General features: G+C 43.0%; 1 protein-coding gene across 1 annotated transcript in view; it reads right to left on the bottom strand.

Annotated features, from left to right (window-relative positions):
- si:dkey-69o16.5 (Alpha-aspartyl dipeptidase-like) overlaps positions 1 to 13,312 on the bottom strand; it is a 34,707-nt gene extending 21,395 nt beyond the window's left edge. Inside the window, exons 1-3 of the mRNA XM_020528014.2 lie at positions 12,949 to 13,312; positions 6,075 to 6,205; positions 1,694 to 1,782 (exon numbers count right to left, since the gene is read on the bottom strand). Of these exons, the coding sequence (XP_020383603.1) occupies positions 1,694 to 1,782; positions 6,075 to 6,169 (184 nt within the window). The 5' untranslated portion in view covers positions 6,170 to 6,205; positions 12,949 to 13,312. The remainder of the gene's footprint in view (positions 1 to 1,693; positions 1,783 to 6,074; positions 6,206 to 12,948) is intronic.
- Between the last annotated feature and the right edge of the window lie 5,138 nt (positions 13,313 to 18,450).

The following is an 18,450-nucleotide window of genomic DNA, read 5'->3' as shown; positions in this document are numbered from 1 at the left end:
GCTGACGTTTCGGGCCTAGACCCTTCGTCAGCCTTCCTGCTCCTCTGATGCTGCTTGGCCTGCTGTGTTCATCCAGCTCTACACCTTGTTATCTCAGATTCTCCAGCATCTGCAGTTCCTACTATCTCTGTCAATGTAGAACGTTTTGGTCTAGTTAGAAGTGGTGCGTCTAACTGAGATGATAGGTAACTCTTCCCTCAGTCCTCCTCCTCTTCTGGTCTGACTTTCATCTGCCTGGTGAGAACAGCTTGATGAAGACTGCTCTCTGGGCACCACCAATGAAGACTGACATTAACTGCTGCTTACAAGGTCTGCTTAATGAGAACTCTGCCCGAGCGCGTATTGTTATATCATATTTTGAGGGGCACTGTGTCAGTCTATCTGTTGGCCAATGGCCATGGGTCAGCCACTCATAGTTGATTGTCCTCCCACTGCCCACCCTCATCTGAGAGTTAGTTTCCCACTCCTTCGAAGAACAAAACCTTTTTATTTTCGATACACTGTACAGATAATAGAGTAGGGTGGCACCTGATAAATCTTTGACATGAGTCAAGATCCTGCTGATCTGTTACGATGCTGTTTTCACATGGAGATTTGTTTACATTTGCAGAAGCTGGTTACTAATGGGGCACTGTTGGATGAGCTTTCATGCCTCACAGGAAATACAACAGGGAATGTGAAGTTAACACGGGTTTAAAGAGAGCGGGCTTCAACAGGCAGCTTTAGTGTGGAGTCAAACCCATGCCTTATCTCTTGATTAGGAATATCAGCAGTAAGTACTTGTCCTTATTGCACCCTTCCTGCTTTCTGGTTTCTGCCACCATGTGTTTTCTGAGCAGCCTCCTGGTAAACATGCACTCAACAACTCATGTAAATATACCTATGTTCCTAAATGCCTTTTGCAAATTGCGCCACTTCATACCACTACTCCTCATTCTTCCTACCAAGATGTGGAGGTACCAGTGTTGGACTGGCTTGGACAAGGTCAGAAATCACACAACACCAGGTTATAGTCCAACAGGTTTATTTGAAAACACAAGCTTTCAGAGTCTTACTCCTTCTTCAGGTGTTAGTGAGAGAGGTAGTATCAGACACCGAATTTATAAGTAAAAGATCAAAGGGTCACACCATTGATGATGATGTACTGAACAAACCTAAGATGCTGTTAAATCTTTAATCAGTTGGAGGGTTTTGATTGGTTAATAAAATCCCCAAATTCCTTTCGAGTCCCTGTCCTGTGAGAACTAAAGGTTTTATCAGTGTAAAGAAGAGGTGACATTTTAGGTCAGACAATGCATGTTAGGTGTGAGGCTTTACTTAGAATCTGTTTGTATTTTGGTTTGGAGTCAGACTGGTTTTATTTCTAAAGTAGGAATTTATAAAACACCACATTGACTGACTGTCTATAAGTTGTGTGCTCTTTGAACAAAATAGAATGTATCTGCAAATACAAATTTATCCCATAGATTCATGCTGCACTGCAGCATCAATCTGCATTTTATGCTAAGTCTTTGGAGTGGAATTTGACTCCACAACCTTCTAAATTCAGAGATGAGCACGTTAACAACTGAACCACCCTGACATCTGCATTCCGATGTGTGTCTGCTGTTCTTTATGTAAATGATCGGGGTATTATTTTAAAAGAGTTGTGCACCATTAACTAGAACTATACACTCAGTGGACAATTGCTTACCCAAACTTTCAAATTTATGCCGGGCTTTCTTGGCATATGCATCTCTGTCATGCAAAGCATATGGAATAAATAAAACTCTCTTCACTTTGCTGCAGAAGAAAGCAAATGAATAGGAGTCAGCTGAAAAGAAACTAAAAAATAATTTCAACACACTGATGAGTTATAAATGATTGGACAAGACCATGGTGGGACAATGTTGTTGGTTTGATAAATTTGATGACCAATCCTACAAGATGCTACTTCCATTGACTTGCTATTGTCATAGCAAAAATGTATTCCAATTTAAATTTAACTAAGAACTAACTGGAGTGGGATATTGATTCCCTTTATCAATCTAATAGTTCTTTTGTGTTTCAGATCTCCAGTTCTTTGATTTACTTTACTTTAAGCTTCTTCTTTCGTGAGATGTAGGCCAGTATTTGACACTCATCTCTAACTGCCCTTCAATTAAAACCGAACGAACTGTGGATGCTGTAAAACAGGAACAAAAACAGAAGTTGCCGGAAAAGCTCAGCAGGTCTGACAGCATCTGTGAAGAAAAAAATCAGAGTTAACATTTCGGGTCCGGTGACCCTTCCTCAGAACTCAGTTCTCACAGATGCTGCCAGATCTGCTGAGCTTTTCCAGCAACTTCTATTTGTACACTTGAATTAAGTGGCTTGTTCGGGCCATTTCAGAAACAATCACGTCGCTGTGGGTCAGCAGTCGTTTGTAGTCCAGACCATGTAAGGGTGGAGGATATCCTTCCCTGATGAGCATTGATGAACTAAATGTTTCTTTTAACAACAATCAATGATAGTTTTCTTTACTGAAATTGAGTTTACAGTCATGGATTCATTAATTCAACTGAAATTCCGTCCACTTCCATGGTGGGATTTGAACACATGTTCAAAGGACCAGTTCAGGGTTATGGATTACAATCCCAGTGACATAGAAATCATAGAATCCCTACAGTACAGAAGTAGGCTATTCATCCCAGGGACCACAACGACCCTCTGAAGAGCATCCCACCCAGACCCACCCTATCCTTGTAACACTGCATTTATAGAGTCATAGAGTCATACAGCACGGAAACAGACCCTTTGGTCCAACCAGTCCATGCCAAAAATAATCCCAAACTAAACCAGTCCCACCTGCCTGCTCCTGGCCCATATCCCTCCAAACCTTTCCAATTCATATATCTATCCAAATATCTTCTAAGCGTTGTAATTGTACCCGCATCCACCACTTCATCGGGAAGTCATTCCACAAGCAAACCACCCATTGTGTAAAAAAATTTGCCTCTTATATCTTTCTAAATCTCTCTCCTCTCACCTTATAAAATATGCCCCCTAGTCTTGAAATTCCCCATCTTAGGGAAAAGACAATGACCAACAAATCTATCTATATCTCTCAGTATTTTATAAACTTCTATCGGGTTACCTCTCAACATCCTACACTCCAGTGAAAAACGTCCCAGCCGATCCAGCCTTTCCGTATAACTCAGACATTCCGTACCTGGCAACATCCCGATAAATCTCTTCTGAACCCTGTTCAGCTTGATAATATCCTTTCCTGTAACTGGGCAACTAGACACCGGACACAGTTTTCCAGAAGAAGCCTCATCAATGTCCTGTACAACGTCAACATAACATCCCGCGGTTAATCCATCTAGCCTGCACATCCCGAGATACTATGGGCAATTTAGCATGGCCAATCCACCTATTGCACATCTTCGGACTGTGGGAGGAAACCGGAGTACCCAGAGGAAACCCACACAGACACGGAGAGAATGTATAAACTCCACACAGTCACCTGAGGCTGGGATCAAACCAGGGTTACTGGTGCTGTGAGGCAGCAGTGCTAACCACTGAGCCACCGTGGTGCCAGGCTGCGTACAGTAGACTTATCAGTATAGAATGCTGATGGATGATACCATTGAGAAGATGAAGATGAATTTAATAAGGTAGACAATGAGAAACAATTTTCTCTGATGGGTGGTCCAGAAGAAGCACTTTTCATTAGAACTAGGTTACTTGGGGATCATGTCAGAAAACATTTCTTCACATAAAGGACAGAGGAATTCAAGACTTCTGTCCCCCCGAAAGCTGTGGAAAACCTGAAAAAAACAGCAGTTTTTGCTAGACAAGTTCAGTTTTAGGTCTGAGAAAGATTCTTTTTTAAACTGAAAGAACAGCAGTTGCTGGGAATCAGAAACAAAAACAGTAATTGCTGGAAAAGCTCAGCAGGTCTGACAGCATCTGTGGAGAAAATCAGAGTTAACAGTTTGAGTCCAGCGACCTTCCCTCAGAACTGATGGTAGCTAGGAAAATGTCGGCTTATACGCAGTAGATAGGGTGTGGGGAGGGGGTAAGGAGTGAGAGATAGGTGAGAAGGTGGAGATAGAGCCCAAAGAGAGACACAGAGAGAGAGAGATCAAAAGATGGACAGACAAAGGAGTGTTAATGATGAGCCTAGGAGAATGATTAGCTACTAATGGTAACTATTAGTGGCTAACAATGGGTTGTATGTGATAGCAGATCACGTGATAACAAAGTCTTGGTGTATGGAGGTAGGTGTCTCAAGCCCTAAAATTGTTGAACTCGATTTTGAGTTCCGAAGACTGTAATTTTCACAAGCAGAAAATGAGGTGCTGTTTTTCCAGCTGGATCTGAGCTTCACTGGAGCACTGCAGCAAACCTGAGACAGGGATGTTGGCCAGGGAACACGGCAGTGTATTCAAATAGCAGGCAACTGAAAGCTCAGGACTGTTTTTTACTGCCAGAATGTAGGTGTTCTGCAAAGTGGTCACCCAGTATATGCTTCATTTTCCCTAATGTAGAGATCACATTGTGAGCAGTGAATGCGGTAGACTAGATTGTGTGAAGTGCAGGTAAAGTGCTGCTTTACCTGGAAGATGTGTTAGAGCCCTTAGATACTGAGGAAGGAGGAAGTAAATGGACAGGTGTTACACCTTCTGGGTTGCAGGGGAAAGTGTTGGGAGTGAAGCAGGACTAGATCAGGTGTCCTGGAAGGAACAGTTCTTGTGGAAGGCTGACAAGGGAGGGAAGGGGAATATGTATCTGGTGGTGGTAACCTGCTGGAGGTGGTGGAAATGGCAGCTAATGGTCCTCCGGATGTGGATGCTGGTGGTGGGTAGGTGAGGACAAAGGGGATCCTTGAGAGAGGGGGTGAGGGCCGAAACGCGGGAGATGGGTCGGACCCGGCTGAGGGCCCTGTCAACCACGGTGCTGGGGTTTCCTCGGTTGTGGAAGAAGGTAGATGTTTCGGAGGCACCCACAACCAAAAGAACTAATTCGATATATAAAATACCATGCAAGGACTGTGAGAAACATTACATAATAGGCCAAACTGGAAGACGACTGGCAATAAGGATACACAAACACCAACTAGCCACCAAGAGACACGACTAATTCTCACTGGTGCCAATACACACGGACAAAGAAGGACACAAATTCAACTGGGACAACACATCCATAATAGCACAAGCCTAACAGAGACACGCCAGGGAATTCCTGGAGGCGTGGCATTCCAACTGGAGCTCCATCAACAAACACATTGAACTGGACCCAATATACAAACCACTGAAAAACAAAACTGGAAGTGATGCCAACCACCCCAGCATACCGAGGCATACGGATAACAAGTGGGACAGAACACCAATGTTTCACCGGAAGCACGCTGACAATGTTACCTAGCAAGGTGGTGAAACATCTGCAACTAAACACACTGGCTCAGCAAGCAAGTCTACAACCTGATCCTTGTCTACTACTTTGTTTGTCCAACTGTTCTTTACTCCTTACCCCCAACCTATCATCTGCATAAAACAACAACCATTTCCTAGCTACCGTCAGTTCTGAGGAAGGGTCACCAGCCCCAAATGTTAACTTTGATTTCCCTCCATAGATAATTTTTGTCTAGCAAAGGTGTTAACAGATATGGGCCAAAGGCAGGTATATGGAGTTAGGCCATAGATCAGCCATGATCCTACTGAATGGTGGAATGGGCTTGAGGGCCTGAATGATCTACTCCAGTTCCTACGTTCCTAATTGTGATTAAAAGATTTTTGTTAGGAATGACTATTCAAGATTTTTGAGGCAAGACAGGTGGAATGGAATTAAGATGCAGACCGGCCATGATTTAATTGGATTGAACAAATTATTTGGACTGAATGGCCTATTCCTGTATCAGTGTCATGATTTCTGACTGTTAAGCTGGCACCTTTATCACGATTTAAGACGATAATTGCCTATCCATGGTTATTAGCCAGTTGCTGGTGCTGACTGAGATATTTTAACCCTACCGTTCTTAAGCCGATTCTTTCAATATTATTTAGGAGCACAAGGCCAAGAATTTAAATTGTATGTCTTTGAATACTTACTCTCCAAAAAATTTGACTATTTGCTCCTGGCAATGTTCCAGGTAGCTGCCTCCATACATAGTCGAGTTTGAAACCAATAGCACCCTGCGTTTCATCTTGACTCTCTCAGAATATTATTTCTGGTAGAGTTCCTGCAAAGTGAAAACAGAAGTTGGAAAACATAAATCTTTTGCTGTACAAAGACCACAGAATATGGAACAAACTCTGGGTTTTATGGAGTCTACATTGAACGTGATACTTTGAAGGAAGACCAAATTTTGCGTGTATGCTGCAGATGGATCATAGAATCCCTCCAGTGTGGGGGCAGGCCACTCGGCCCATTGAGTCTACACCAGCCCTCCAAACAGCATTCCACCCGGACCCTAATCCTGCATTTCCCATGGCTACTTACCAAACCTACACATCCCTGGACGCTATGGGAAAATTAGCATGGCCAATTCACCTAACCTGCACATCTTTGGACTGAGGGCAGAAACACTCACAGAAACAGGGAGAATGTGCAAATTCCACTCAGACAGTCACCTAAGAGTGGAAATGAACCCAGGTCCCTGCCCTGTGAGGCAGCAGTGCTAACCACTGGGTCACCATGCCATATCACTTTCATTATCTCCAACTTGTTGATTATAATAACATTGAAGCTGGTTCAGTGACATACACAAAAACACTAACTGATGTTGAATGGCTTACTGAACTGTAAGATATTATTTGGCTCTTGGTGTTCTATCTCTGAATGATTCAATGCCACTGTCTTTTATTGGAGTGTGTTTATTATCAATGTTCTTTCTCAATGTTGATCTTACACATCAAAGAAAGAATGTCTTGCATTTTTAGGGCCTTTTACAATCTCAATACATCCCAAAGTGATTTATGACCAATGAAGCACTTGTGAAATGTAGTCACTATTGGGCTTAGGAAATGCAACGGCCCATTTGAGCGCAGCGAACTTCCATAAACAGCAATGCAGTCATGACCACATAATTGATTTTAATAATGTCAGTTGAGGGATAGATGTTGGTGACCACTCTCTTTGCCTTCTTCAAAATAGTAATGCGGGACATTTTATGAGCTAGCAGGCAGGTACTTTTTCAGTTACAGGGTACAGTTTCAAGTGCCATTTTGAATACAGCATTTCCAACGGTGCAAGAAGAAAAACACGGATTTATATAATGTCCCTAGCTTGGTAAAAATGCACAGGCTGCTTCACAAGAGCAGTATCAACCAAAATTTGATATTGAGCCACATGAGCTAAAGGTGGGACAAGTTAAAAAGATAACCCGTGACTTCGCTCATAAATTGTCAAATCCTAGAATGGGGTTACTTATGCAGATCAATAGGTATGATCTCTGACGCTTTGCACAAAGCCATTTTGTACAGGTTGAACAATGACATGAAAAATAATACACATGTGACACTATCTTCCTTCATGAGGTTGACATTCCACTTCAAAAAGACAGTCTTTTTTTTGTTCAATCATATAGGGCCAGGACTAAGAGATTGTAGGATATCAAATTGTCTTCCAGTATCCACAGGATGTAGGTTAACATCTTGTTTAAAACTGAATATCACAACAGCCATTCTGAAATTGAATATAACCACTGGCATTCTGAAACTGAACATAACGACAGCCATTCTGAAATTGAATATTACCACAGCTATTCCGAAATTGAACATAACCGTTGTCATTCTGAAATTGAATATAACCATTGTTATTCTGAAATTGAATATAATCATTGTTGTGGTTGGCTCGCTCGCAGAGCTGCTTTATAAGTTCACAGACGTTTCATTACCCTGCTGTGTAACATCATCAGTGCAGCCTCCGAAGAAGTGTTTTTGTGTTTTCCTGCCTGTTATTTAATCTCTGGGGTCTGTTGGAATTGGTTACCTCATTTCCAGATTTCCTTCGCAGTGGTGTATATATAGGGTTGAATTCTATGTGTTTGTTGATGGCCTTCTTGGTGGAGAATCAGGCCTATAGAAATTCGCGTGCTCGTCTCTGTTTGGCCTGTACTAGGATCTTGGTGTTGTCCCAATCAAACTGGTGGTTCTCCTTATCCATGTGAATGGCGTACTAGTCATGTCTTTTTGTTGCTAGTTGGCGTTCATGTATTCTTGTGGCCAGTTTCCTTCCTGTTTGTCCAATGTAATGTTTGTCGCAGTCTTTGCATGGGATCTTGTATATCACATTGGTTCTGTCCATAGTGGGTAAGGGGTCTTTGGTTTGAGTTAGCAGTTGGCGTAGGTTTGTGTGCCACTCTGGCGCCCAACGGGTTGTAGGAGTCTTGTGGTCAGTTCGGATATGTTCTTGATGTATGGTAATGTGATGAGTATGTCAGGGTGTACTGTATCTTCCTGTTGTTTATGTGATAGGCATCATCGGACCCAGCTGTTCGGGTATCCATTGTCCTTAAATACTTGGTGGAGGTATTTTTCTTCGTTTTGGCGTAGGGCAGGGTTGCCGCAGTGTGTTGTCACTCGTTTTTAAATAGCGTTTTTACGCAATTATGTTTGTGGATGTTGGGGTGGTTGCTGTTGAAATTTAGGACTTGATCCGTGTGTTGGCCTTTCGTCAGGAATTCCCTGTTGGCCCTGCATTCTACCATGATGTCCAGGAATGGGAGCTGTTCGTTCTTTTCTCCTTCCCTGGTGAATTTGATGCCGATGAGAGTGTTGTTTATAAGTTGGTGTGTCTCCTCTAGTTTAGATGATTACGAAAGTGTCGTCCACGTATCGGATCCATGGTTTGGGTTGGATCAGTAGAAGGGCCATGTTTTCGAGATTTGGCCATTGAAGGTAAAGTCAGTCATGAGGTATAGGTCCAGTAGTTTCAGCATGTTGTCTGTGGAGATGGTGTCACTTGGGTCTCGGTCGTTTAGCGGTGTTGCTAGTGTTTCTCTTGCCAGTGGTATGTCAGTTGATCTGAATAGGGCGATAACGTCAAAAGACACCATGGTCTTGTCATCGTCCATTCTTATGTCTTTGAGAGAATTGAGGAACTCCAGGGCTGAGTGGATTGAGTGGGGTGACTTGCTGACGCAGTGCTTTAGTCTTCTTTGTAACTCCTTGACTAATCTGTGTATTGGTGTGCCTGGGAGGGAGACTATGGGTCTGAGGGGTACTTCCGGTTTGTGTACTTTTGGGAGGCCTTAGGGGGTGTTTGTCCCAAAAGTGGCACACCTACGTCAACCCTACTTCAACTGCTAACTCGAACCAAAAACCCCTTACCCACTATGGGCAGAACCAACGTGACATACAAGATCCCATGCAAAGACTGCGACAAACATTACGTTGGACAGACAGGAAGGAAACTGGCCACAAGAATACATGAATGCCAAAGCAACAAAAAGACATGACCAGTACTCATTCGTCTCCATTCACACAGATAAGGAGAACCACCAGTTCGATTGGGACAACACCAGGATCCTAGGACAGGCCAAACAGAGACAAGCACGCGAACTTCTAGAGGCCTGGTTCTCCACCAAGAAGGCCATCAACAAACACGTAGAATTCGACCCTATATATACACCACTGAAGGAAAACTGGAAATGAGGTAACCAATTCCAACAGACGCAGAGTTTAAATACCAGGTAGGAAAACACAAAAACGCTTCATCGGAGGCTGCACTGATGATGTTGCCCAGCAGGGTAATGAAATGTCTGCGAACTAACAAACCAGCTCTGCAAGCGAATCAACCACAGCATCCACAACCCGAGCTACAAATCTACTCAAGAACCTTAAACCATTGTTATTCTGAAATTGAATATGACCATAGTCATTTTGAATTAAATATAGCCCTGATAGATCATTTTAACACCACTGGTGCAAACTTTAACTTTGGGTTAAAACCTGAAAGAACTGCAAACGCTTTAAATCAGAAACAAAAACAGAAATTGCTGAGCTTTTCCAACAATTTATGTTTTTGTTTTTAACTTTAGGTCCATTTTTAAATAACTCCTGTCAGAAAATAGTCAAAAGACGCAGAAACAAAAACAGGGAGAATAAAAGCAAGAAGCTTTTTCCAAATCCTCCAGTGTCTATTTGGCTGAAAGTGGCACTTTTCATTATCCACAAACAGTCATTCCATAAAAATAGCTTTTACGGCTATAAGTGTTCTCAGGTCATGCAGAGTGAAGGAATTAATGCTTACAGAGCCAGCTATGTACAGATTAGGAGAAAGGATCTCTTAATATATTCGTCCTGTCTTCCAAACCACCTAGAAGGACAGGAGCAGCAGGTGAATGGGAAAACACAACATTTCTCAGCTTCCGAGATAGTAGGAACTGCAGATGCTGGAGAATCTGAGATAACAAGGTGTAGAGCTGGATGAACACAGCAGGCCAAGCAGCATCATAGGAGCAGGAAGGCTGACGTTTCGGGCCCCTCCATCTTACAACATCTAGGCTTGGTCATAAATGGGCAGAATCTTATAGGGTCCTGAATGAGGTGAGCTATGGTGTGAAATGCAGCAGAATCATGCAAGAGGTTCAGCAAGGCCTCTCTCAATATCATAGACAACTCACTGCATCTTTTAACTAAATTCTTGGCATTGAGGCACAATTTTCGCTGGGCAGTGGACAGTCGCCTACTAGGGGCTTTATTGCTTGTTAATGACTTTATTAACTGCATATCTTGCCTCATTAATATGCAGCTTCCTTTCCACCCATCACAAACAAACTAGATGCCAAGGATTCTTGAATTGAAAGTCCAGAGCAGGTGCCTGAAGACTTCAACTCACCGTTTGCTCCAAGGGAGCTTCAGTCACCAACATCTCTAGGGCACACTCCATGGAGACTAGCCACATGGACTCTGTGCCCATGGACATTGGCATTCGACATGTGCCAGCCTTTATGAACCTTCATGATACATTTCCATCCACTTACAGGATGCTTCAAAGCTGCACCTCATGTTGCACATATAACACTCATTGTAATGCTGCAGCAAGGACACCGTGTGTTCAGGGACTGGACCCGGCTCTACAATTGCTCTTTTAGCATTCAGTCATTTTGAACCTACCTGGATGATCGTAGCAACTCTGACTTGCCTTTTTGCACCTTTCTCCTCAGCCAATAATACCAAACTCGCAGTGTTGCTGCAATGCTGTACTATTTAGTGTAGACACAAAGCCAGGAAGCTTGTTACTGGTGTCAGGAGTCCTCACTGAAGTCAATGAGATAGCCTTCTGTCATAGAATCTTGGCACAGGAAGTCAAGGGCAGACTCCGATACCAGTCCAAGCGCTACGACATGGCCAGTTAGGCTGCTCAGGTGATCAGAGTCAGGATTGTCTCCTCATAACGGGTAAGGAGCCAAATGTCTTGACTCTTTCTGCCCTATTGTGGGCTGTTTTTCTTCTGGAATGAGAGAGAGGCAAGTATTAAAGGAGATGAAAGTGAGTGGCACGTTAGGTGAGGTGATGGCCTAGTGGTACTATTGCTGGACTATTTCCCCAGAGACCCAGAAACGTTCTGGGGACCCGGGTTCGAATCCTGCCATGGCAGATGGTGGAATTTGAATTCTATAAATATCTGGAGTAATGAGTCCAAAAATGACAATGAAACCATTGTTGATTGTCAGGGAGGAGGAAAAAAAATTTGGCTCACCAATGTCCCTTAGGGAAGGAAACTGCACCTCCTTAGCTGGTCTGGCTGACATGTGACTCCAGACCCCACAACAATGTGGTTGACCCTTAAGTGCCTCCTGGGCAATTAGGGACAGGCAACAAATGCTGGCCTGGACAGTGACGCATAATAACAAAAGAGGTACATGTGGAAAGGTGTCCTGAGTGAGCAAGTAGGCCGCACAGAGGATATGCAGGGTTAACGGTTAAGGAGTTGGCATGGGTGAGGGCGAAGACATAGCGGTGAGAGTCGTGAAGCATGAGCCTTGGTATGAGGTAGGTACAGCAGCAGAGATAGAGCGAGCATGAGGTATTGCAGTGAAGCTGGTAGCACTTAACACTGGTGGAGTGGAGAAAGTCACTTGCACCATGAATTCCTCCAGATGGCAACCTGGGTGGCAGCCTTGGCCCAGACTGGCATGGTCCTGGGGGAAGAGGGTGCACTGCCTTGGCACCATCCCATCCAGCTGGACCTTCTGGTTAGTGGCTGCAAAGTGGGGGTCAATTGCCCCCCTGTCTGCCATGGCTGGGATAGGTGTCAGGAAACACTCAGGATCAGCTTCACATTGACAGTTCTTGTCCAGGTATGTAATGGTCTTTTAAAGATGGCACCAGCACCAGATATGACAACCCATTCTGGGATATTCTGGTGGTGGTAAGCTGTTCAGGGTACAGTGAGTGGTAGAATTGGGCTAAAGGCAGGGAGGGACAAAGTAAGGGCAGGGTCGGGCATTTAACGTGGCAGATTTGGTAAGGTGTAGCATCAAAACACACTAGGCCTCTTTGAAATCCAATGAAGCTGGCATATAGCCAAAAGTAATCATGAAGGTACAGCCCACAGCCCTGTCTCCTCATCATTGCTGAGTTAAAATCCCAGAACTGACAACCTAACAGGTTGAACAGCAGTGGCTCAAGAAGGCAGCTTGCTTCCACCTTCACAAAACAGCTTAAAAAAAAAGTGGACGATAAATTTTAACCTTGTCACCCATGCCCGCAACCCAAGAATGAAAGGAAGAAAATCTCTAGGTTTGCACACCTTTAAAACGTCCACTCTAAAAACAATGACTGCAAATATTTTGTTACACTATCCACTTGCGCCAGTGGTCTCTTTCCACTTTTTCTTAAGGGAAGCGCAAGCAAAATTTCAAGAATTGACCCTGACAGTGAAGGGGAGTGAGACAGACTAAAAGTCGACATCTGAATGACGTCTTTGAGGTGATTTCAATGGAGAGATCTAAACTGAGCTTCAAATTAGACTTACCCGCTCATCAGCCTCCGGATCTGCCTGGAACTTCAAGTCACTTTTACGACTTGCACCCCTCACCAAATCAGCAAGGATTAACTGTATCTTTTTACTGTGAATCAGCCTCCGAGGTATAATTTACTGCTGACCACAGAGCAGCAACACGAGATCAAACCACAACATCTGCACTTTGACCTCACTGAACAGCAATTCACCGTCATATCGTCTAAGCAACTTTCACATCCTGGACTGATCTGGTTTCATTTTAAATAGAGTTGGCACTCTTGCAGCAGCCCGAACCTCTTGTGGTCGTGTAGCAAACTTCAGACAAAAGTTCACCATTCCCCAGTCTGGGGGCTCCTGCTTTCAGAATGGCCCTTCCTTTTGGGAGAGTCACTACTGCGCGCCTCCTAGTGATCATAAGCAGACTAGCAGAGATCTTCTTGAGCATTGGTAATACAGTCAGTGTTGCTGTAATGTGATAGTTGCATTCCTGCACAACATCTCGTGATAGAAAATCGCATTATAGAAATAAAGGGGCCTATGGGAAAAGAGGCGGTTAGGGGCAGACCACCAAAAAATATCACTCAAAAATCACTCAAAAGCCGAACACAAAGGATAGCACAGTTTGAATAAATGTTTAATTTATATCTAATAATGAAATAAAAGTAAACTTAACACCAGGTGCGAAAACACAACAGCGCTCTTTTGCTTGACCTAAAGTAGACATCTGGAGGAGACTTACGGTAAGCTTTTAAGGCTCATGGGTTGGCAGAGTGGTATACCACCACAGGCTTAAGCTTTAAATCTCCCCTGGCACCGGCACCCAGAAGAACAGTCATACGATCCTTTGCCTGCAAAATGATCACATGTTGCCAGCATGGAGACTCTTTTGGCACTAACATATTGTGCGTCTTCAGACAAAGCCCACAAAACGATCATGTGATGTCAACGTGTAATCCTCCACGCACCGATGGAAACGTGTGATAGCCCACACAAGTTTGCGTTTTAGAAATAGCATTCCCCTATTTGTCAGACGTGTTATAGCCAATTCGCGTTGCTGGAACACGCGTTATAGCAGAACCAACTCTACCTCCCATCTTAACTAAAGGATTTTCACTCCTGGGGGGGTGTTGGGTTGGTGGTGACAGGAGATGCCCAGGTTTCCAGAATGTCTCAATTTCAGTGCAGGGTGTTGGCAAGAGCTGAGGATAGCTGCCCAGTGTGGAAGTAGGATGGCAAAAAGCCTGCCTCAGGACTCCGGCACTCAGTTCAAAGCTGTTCTATAACACCTTGTTGTCAACGTATTCCCCTGTATCCACATCCATGTTCTTCCCTTCGTTCCTATTGAAACACATGCACCCCACTCATACCTATGTTTCTTTATGAACCCTGTGCCAACTTGGTGCTGATGTGCCAATTCATGACTCCAACTTTTGCCCTCCCTTTCCATACCAATTGGCCCAGTATCCAAAATGGGCAAACCCGAGGTGCCATGCTATCATAACATAAAGCAATATCTCTGTTGATGTCACATATTTTTTTAAAAAGCACTCTTACAGAAAAGATCAAAACTTTGAAATTCCTTCAAATAATCTCAAACATCGCACTCAAATGCTTTATATCTTACGAAGGCAAACATTTATATTCTGCAACTACTTGGAACTGTCAATCAAACTGTTCACTTACATCCGACTAGGATAAAGTTAAGTACTAAAATTCCTCAGACAGAACAAATCCTATGACAGGATGGCCTCCAGGCTCATGTCAATAGACAAAAGTAAAAGGAAATATTGGTTTTTCCTTAAAACAAAACTCCATGGACAAATTTTAAAGACAAAATCCAGCAGAGATAAGTCTCTTGATAAGTCATCTATGACAGCTCTTTGATAACTTTGCCGATTCTTTGACAGATTGACAGCTCTGGTGGATTTAAGCACCTTTTAGGCTCTTTCACATACACATTTAACAATCCTAAAGGGTACCTGAACCAAACTAAAAAGTGTTCCTCATAAAAGGTGTTCAGGGATTATATCCAAAGGGCTACCTTATCTCTCCAAAGGGGTACTCTGGCTGTCTAAACAAATATATATGGTCCAGATTTTCTCTAGTCTGCAACTCCAGGTTCCACATTAAGGAATGATTTAAATGCCTAGAACACACTTCCACAAACACACATATGTGCAAAACATGTCCTGACTCCATTCCCACCACAGGATAAATGGGGAAGTGTTATGTTTTGGTGAGAAACTTACAATTCTAGGCCACATTTTGAATGATAGAAAGGCTCTCCATTGCGGTGAAGATCTGAACCATACATTTATATCATCTTTCATGATCTCAGAGAACCAAAAGTACTTTGCAGCCAATGAAGTACAATTTGAATTGACCTCAAGACCAGATATTTAACATTTAATGTCAACTGATACCCTCAGTGGAACACTGAGAGAGTGCTGGACAGTCAGAGAAGCTGTCTTCTAGATGTGATAGAACATAGAACAATACAGCGTAGTACAGGCCCTTCGGCCCTCGATGTTGCGCCAACCTGTGAAACCAATCTGAAGCCCATCTAACCTACACTATTCCATTATCATCCATATGTTTATCCAATGACCATTTAAATGCCCTTAAAGTTGGCGAGTCTACTACTGTTGCAGGCAGGGCATTCCACGCCCTTACTACTCTCTGAGTAAAGAACCTACCTCTGACATCTGTCCTATATCTATCACCCCTCAATTTAAACCTATGTCCCCTCGTGCTAGCCATCACCATCTGAGGAAAAAGGCTCTCACTGTCCACCCTATCTAATCCTCTGATCATCTTGTATGTCTCTATTAAATCACCTCTTAACCTTCTTCTCTCTAACGAAAACAGCCTCAAGTCCCTCAGCCTTTCCTCATAAGACCTTCCCTCCATACCAGGCAACATCCTGGTAAATCTCCTCTGCACCCTTTCCAATGCTTGTGAAACCAAGGCACAGACTGTCTCCTCAAATGGACATAAAGATCCCATGATATCTAGGGAAAAGCTGGGGATTTCTTCATCATGTATTTCATCAAAATTTTTCTTTCACCCAAAATCTGGGTCATTATTACTTTCATATTTGTGGGATCTTGCTCTGCATTAATTGACTACCGTGTTTTTTACATTAAAACAACGAGTACACTTAAAAACAAAAATTGCCTGTAAAGGGCTTTGGGATGTTCTGAAATTGTGACAGATCCTGTATTAATGCAATTAATTTCAGTTCACTAACACTATGGATCAGCCTCAAGCATTCCTGGATTTTGTTTTTCCCATGTTCGGATGCTAAAGCCGAAGTATTTTGAAAGATCAGAGCTTGAATTGACTAGTTTAGTTTTGAGAAGTGGCAATGAAGGGCTAAAGCTCATGTTGCAAGGCCATGGGAAGATTGAAGATAGCAAAAGTAAAGTTTTAGCAATGGGGCAACAGAAGGTGGAGGAATAAAGTTGAATATAAGTAGTTACACAGAGTTGAGATCTAGTGCAGAATAAGTTGGAATAGTATAAAGTAAATCGTAACTTCAATGATGTGAGACTACAGGTGGAGAAAGAATGTATGTGATGCTCAATTTCTAGCTCTGTAGCATTTAGAATAATTGAAACATCTAAAAATGGCAGGTGAGACCTGGATTTGAAAATCCTGCCCCTGTTCCTGACAGATCCCATTTTCAACGTTAGGGTGAAGGGGGAAGAGCATGATTCACATACGGTGAAGCCTGAACTCAGCAGGTGTCATTTGAACTCAGTGCTTAAATTAAACAGACGTCATTTCTGCTATTGGAAAATCCCCAACACAATAAAATTGAAAGGAACAGCCTACCTGTGTCAGTAAGAATGGAAAAAGTTGTTCTAATAATTGAAAAACCAATTTGTTAACATTTACCTGAGAACTCTTTTTGAATGCTGATATGATTTCTGCAAGCTACATTTATCTCGGCAGACACTTTTGACTGACAGCTCAAAGAGGTTATTAAAGATTTAGCTGCCTTTGCTGAGGGTTATGAATAGAAATGTGTTTGTTTTGAAAAGCAATTAAACACTTACATGTCATGGAGCCATAGAGATACACAGCACGGAAACAGACCCTTCGGTCCAACCTGTCCATGCCAACCAGATATCCTACATAAATCTGGTCCCATTTGCCAGCATTTGGCCCATAACCCTCTAAACATTTCCAATTCACATACCCATCTCGTCTGGCAGCTCATTCCATACATGCACCAGCCTCTGGGTGAAAAAATTGCCCATTAGGTCCCTTTTATATCTTTCCCCTCTCACCTTAAACCTATGCCCTCTAGTTTTGGATTCTCCCACCCCGAGGAAAAGACCTTGCCTATTCACCCTTCCCATGCCCCCTTGCACCTTCATCCTCTGACTCTCCAGGGATAATAGCCCCAGCCTATTCAGCCTCTGTCTATAACTCAAACCCTTCAATCCCGGCAACATCCTTGTAAATCTTTTCTGAACCCTTTCTAGTTTCACAACATCCTTCTTAGAGGAGGCAGACCAGAATTGCATGCAACACTGCAAAAGTGGCTGAACCAAAATCCTGTACAACGATAACATGACGTCCCAACTCCTATACTCAATGCACTGACCAATAAAGGCAAGCATACCAAGCATCTTCTTCACTATCCTGTCTACCTGCAACTCCACTTTCAAGAAACCCTGAACCTGCACTCCAAGGTCTCTTCGTTCAGCAACACTCCCCAAGACCTTACCCTTAAGTGTATAAGGCGTGCCCTGATTTCCCTTTCCAAAATGCAGCACCTCACATTTATCTAAATTCAACTCCACCTGCCACTCCTCAGCCCATTGCTCCATCTGGTCAAGATCCCTTAAGGAGATATAAAAATTTTAAATGCTTTTTCATGAATGAAAGTATTTTTAACTATGATAAAGGCTGATTTAGATACTTAAGCTTTTACTTTATTTCATCTGAAATTGCCTCCTGTGCTTGGTCACTGGAGGATACTAGGTGAGTTAGCATGGAGACAGTACGGGCCAAAGCTGAATTGGGGCATAGGTTGGCATCAATTTGGTATAGGGGACGAAGGTGACATGGTGAGGTAATAATATGTGAGGGCAATCAGGGACAAAGGCTATGGACATAAAGCTTATCAAAACATTATTCATGCCATCCCAGAGAATTGAGATTGATCTTTTAAACAAAGGTCTCAACTCCAGAATTATGAAGAGGTTTAACTCAGGGGGATGCAGACAAGACTTTTGCATTGTGGAGAGACCAAAGCTCAGCACCATGAATAGGAGGGGAGATAATGGCCTAGTGGTATTATTGCTGGACTTTAATCCAGAGACCCACATAATGTTCTGGAGACCTAGGTCTGAATCCTGCCATGGTAGAATTAGAATTCAATTTTTTTAAAATCTGGAATTAAGAGTCTAACGATGACCATAAATCCATTGCTGATTGTCCATTGCTGATTGTCTGAAAAACCCATCTGGTTCACTAATGTCCCGTAGGGAAGGAAACTGC

Source organism: Rhincodon typus, chromosome 7 (assembly GCF_021869965.1).
Source record: "Rhincodon typus isolate 14 chromosome 7, sRhiTyp1.1, whole genome shotgun sequence".
Classification (NCBI taxonomy): Eukaryota; Metazoa; Chordata; class Chondrichthyes; order Orectolobiformes; family Rhincodontidae; genus Rhincodon; species Rhincodon typus.
The sequence above is the reverse complement of the archived record's forward strand: the minus strand, read 5'-3'. Positions and strand labels throughout refer to the sequence as shown.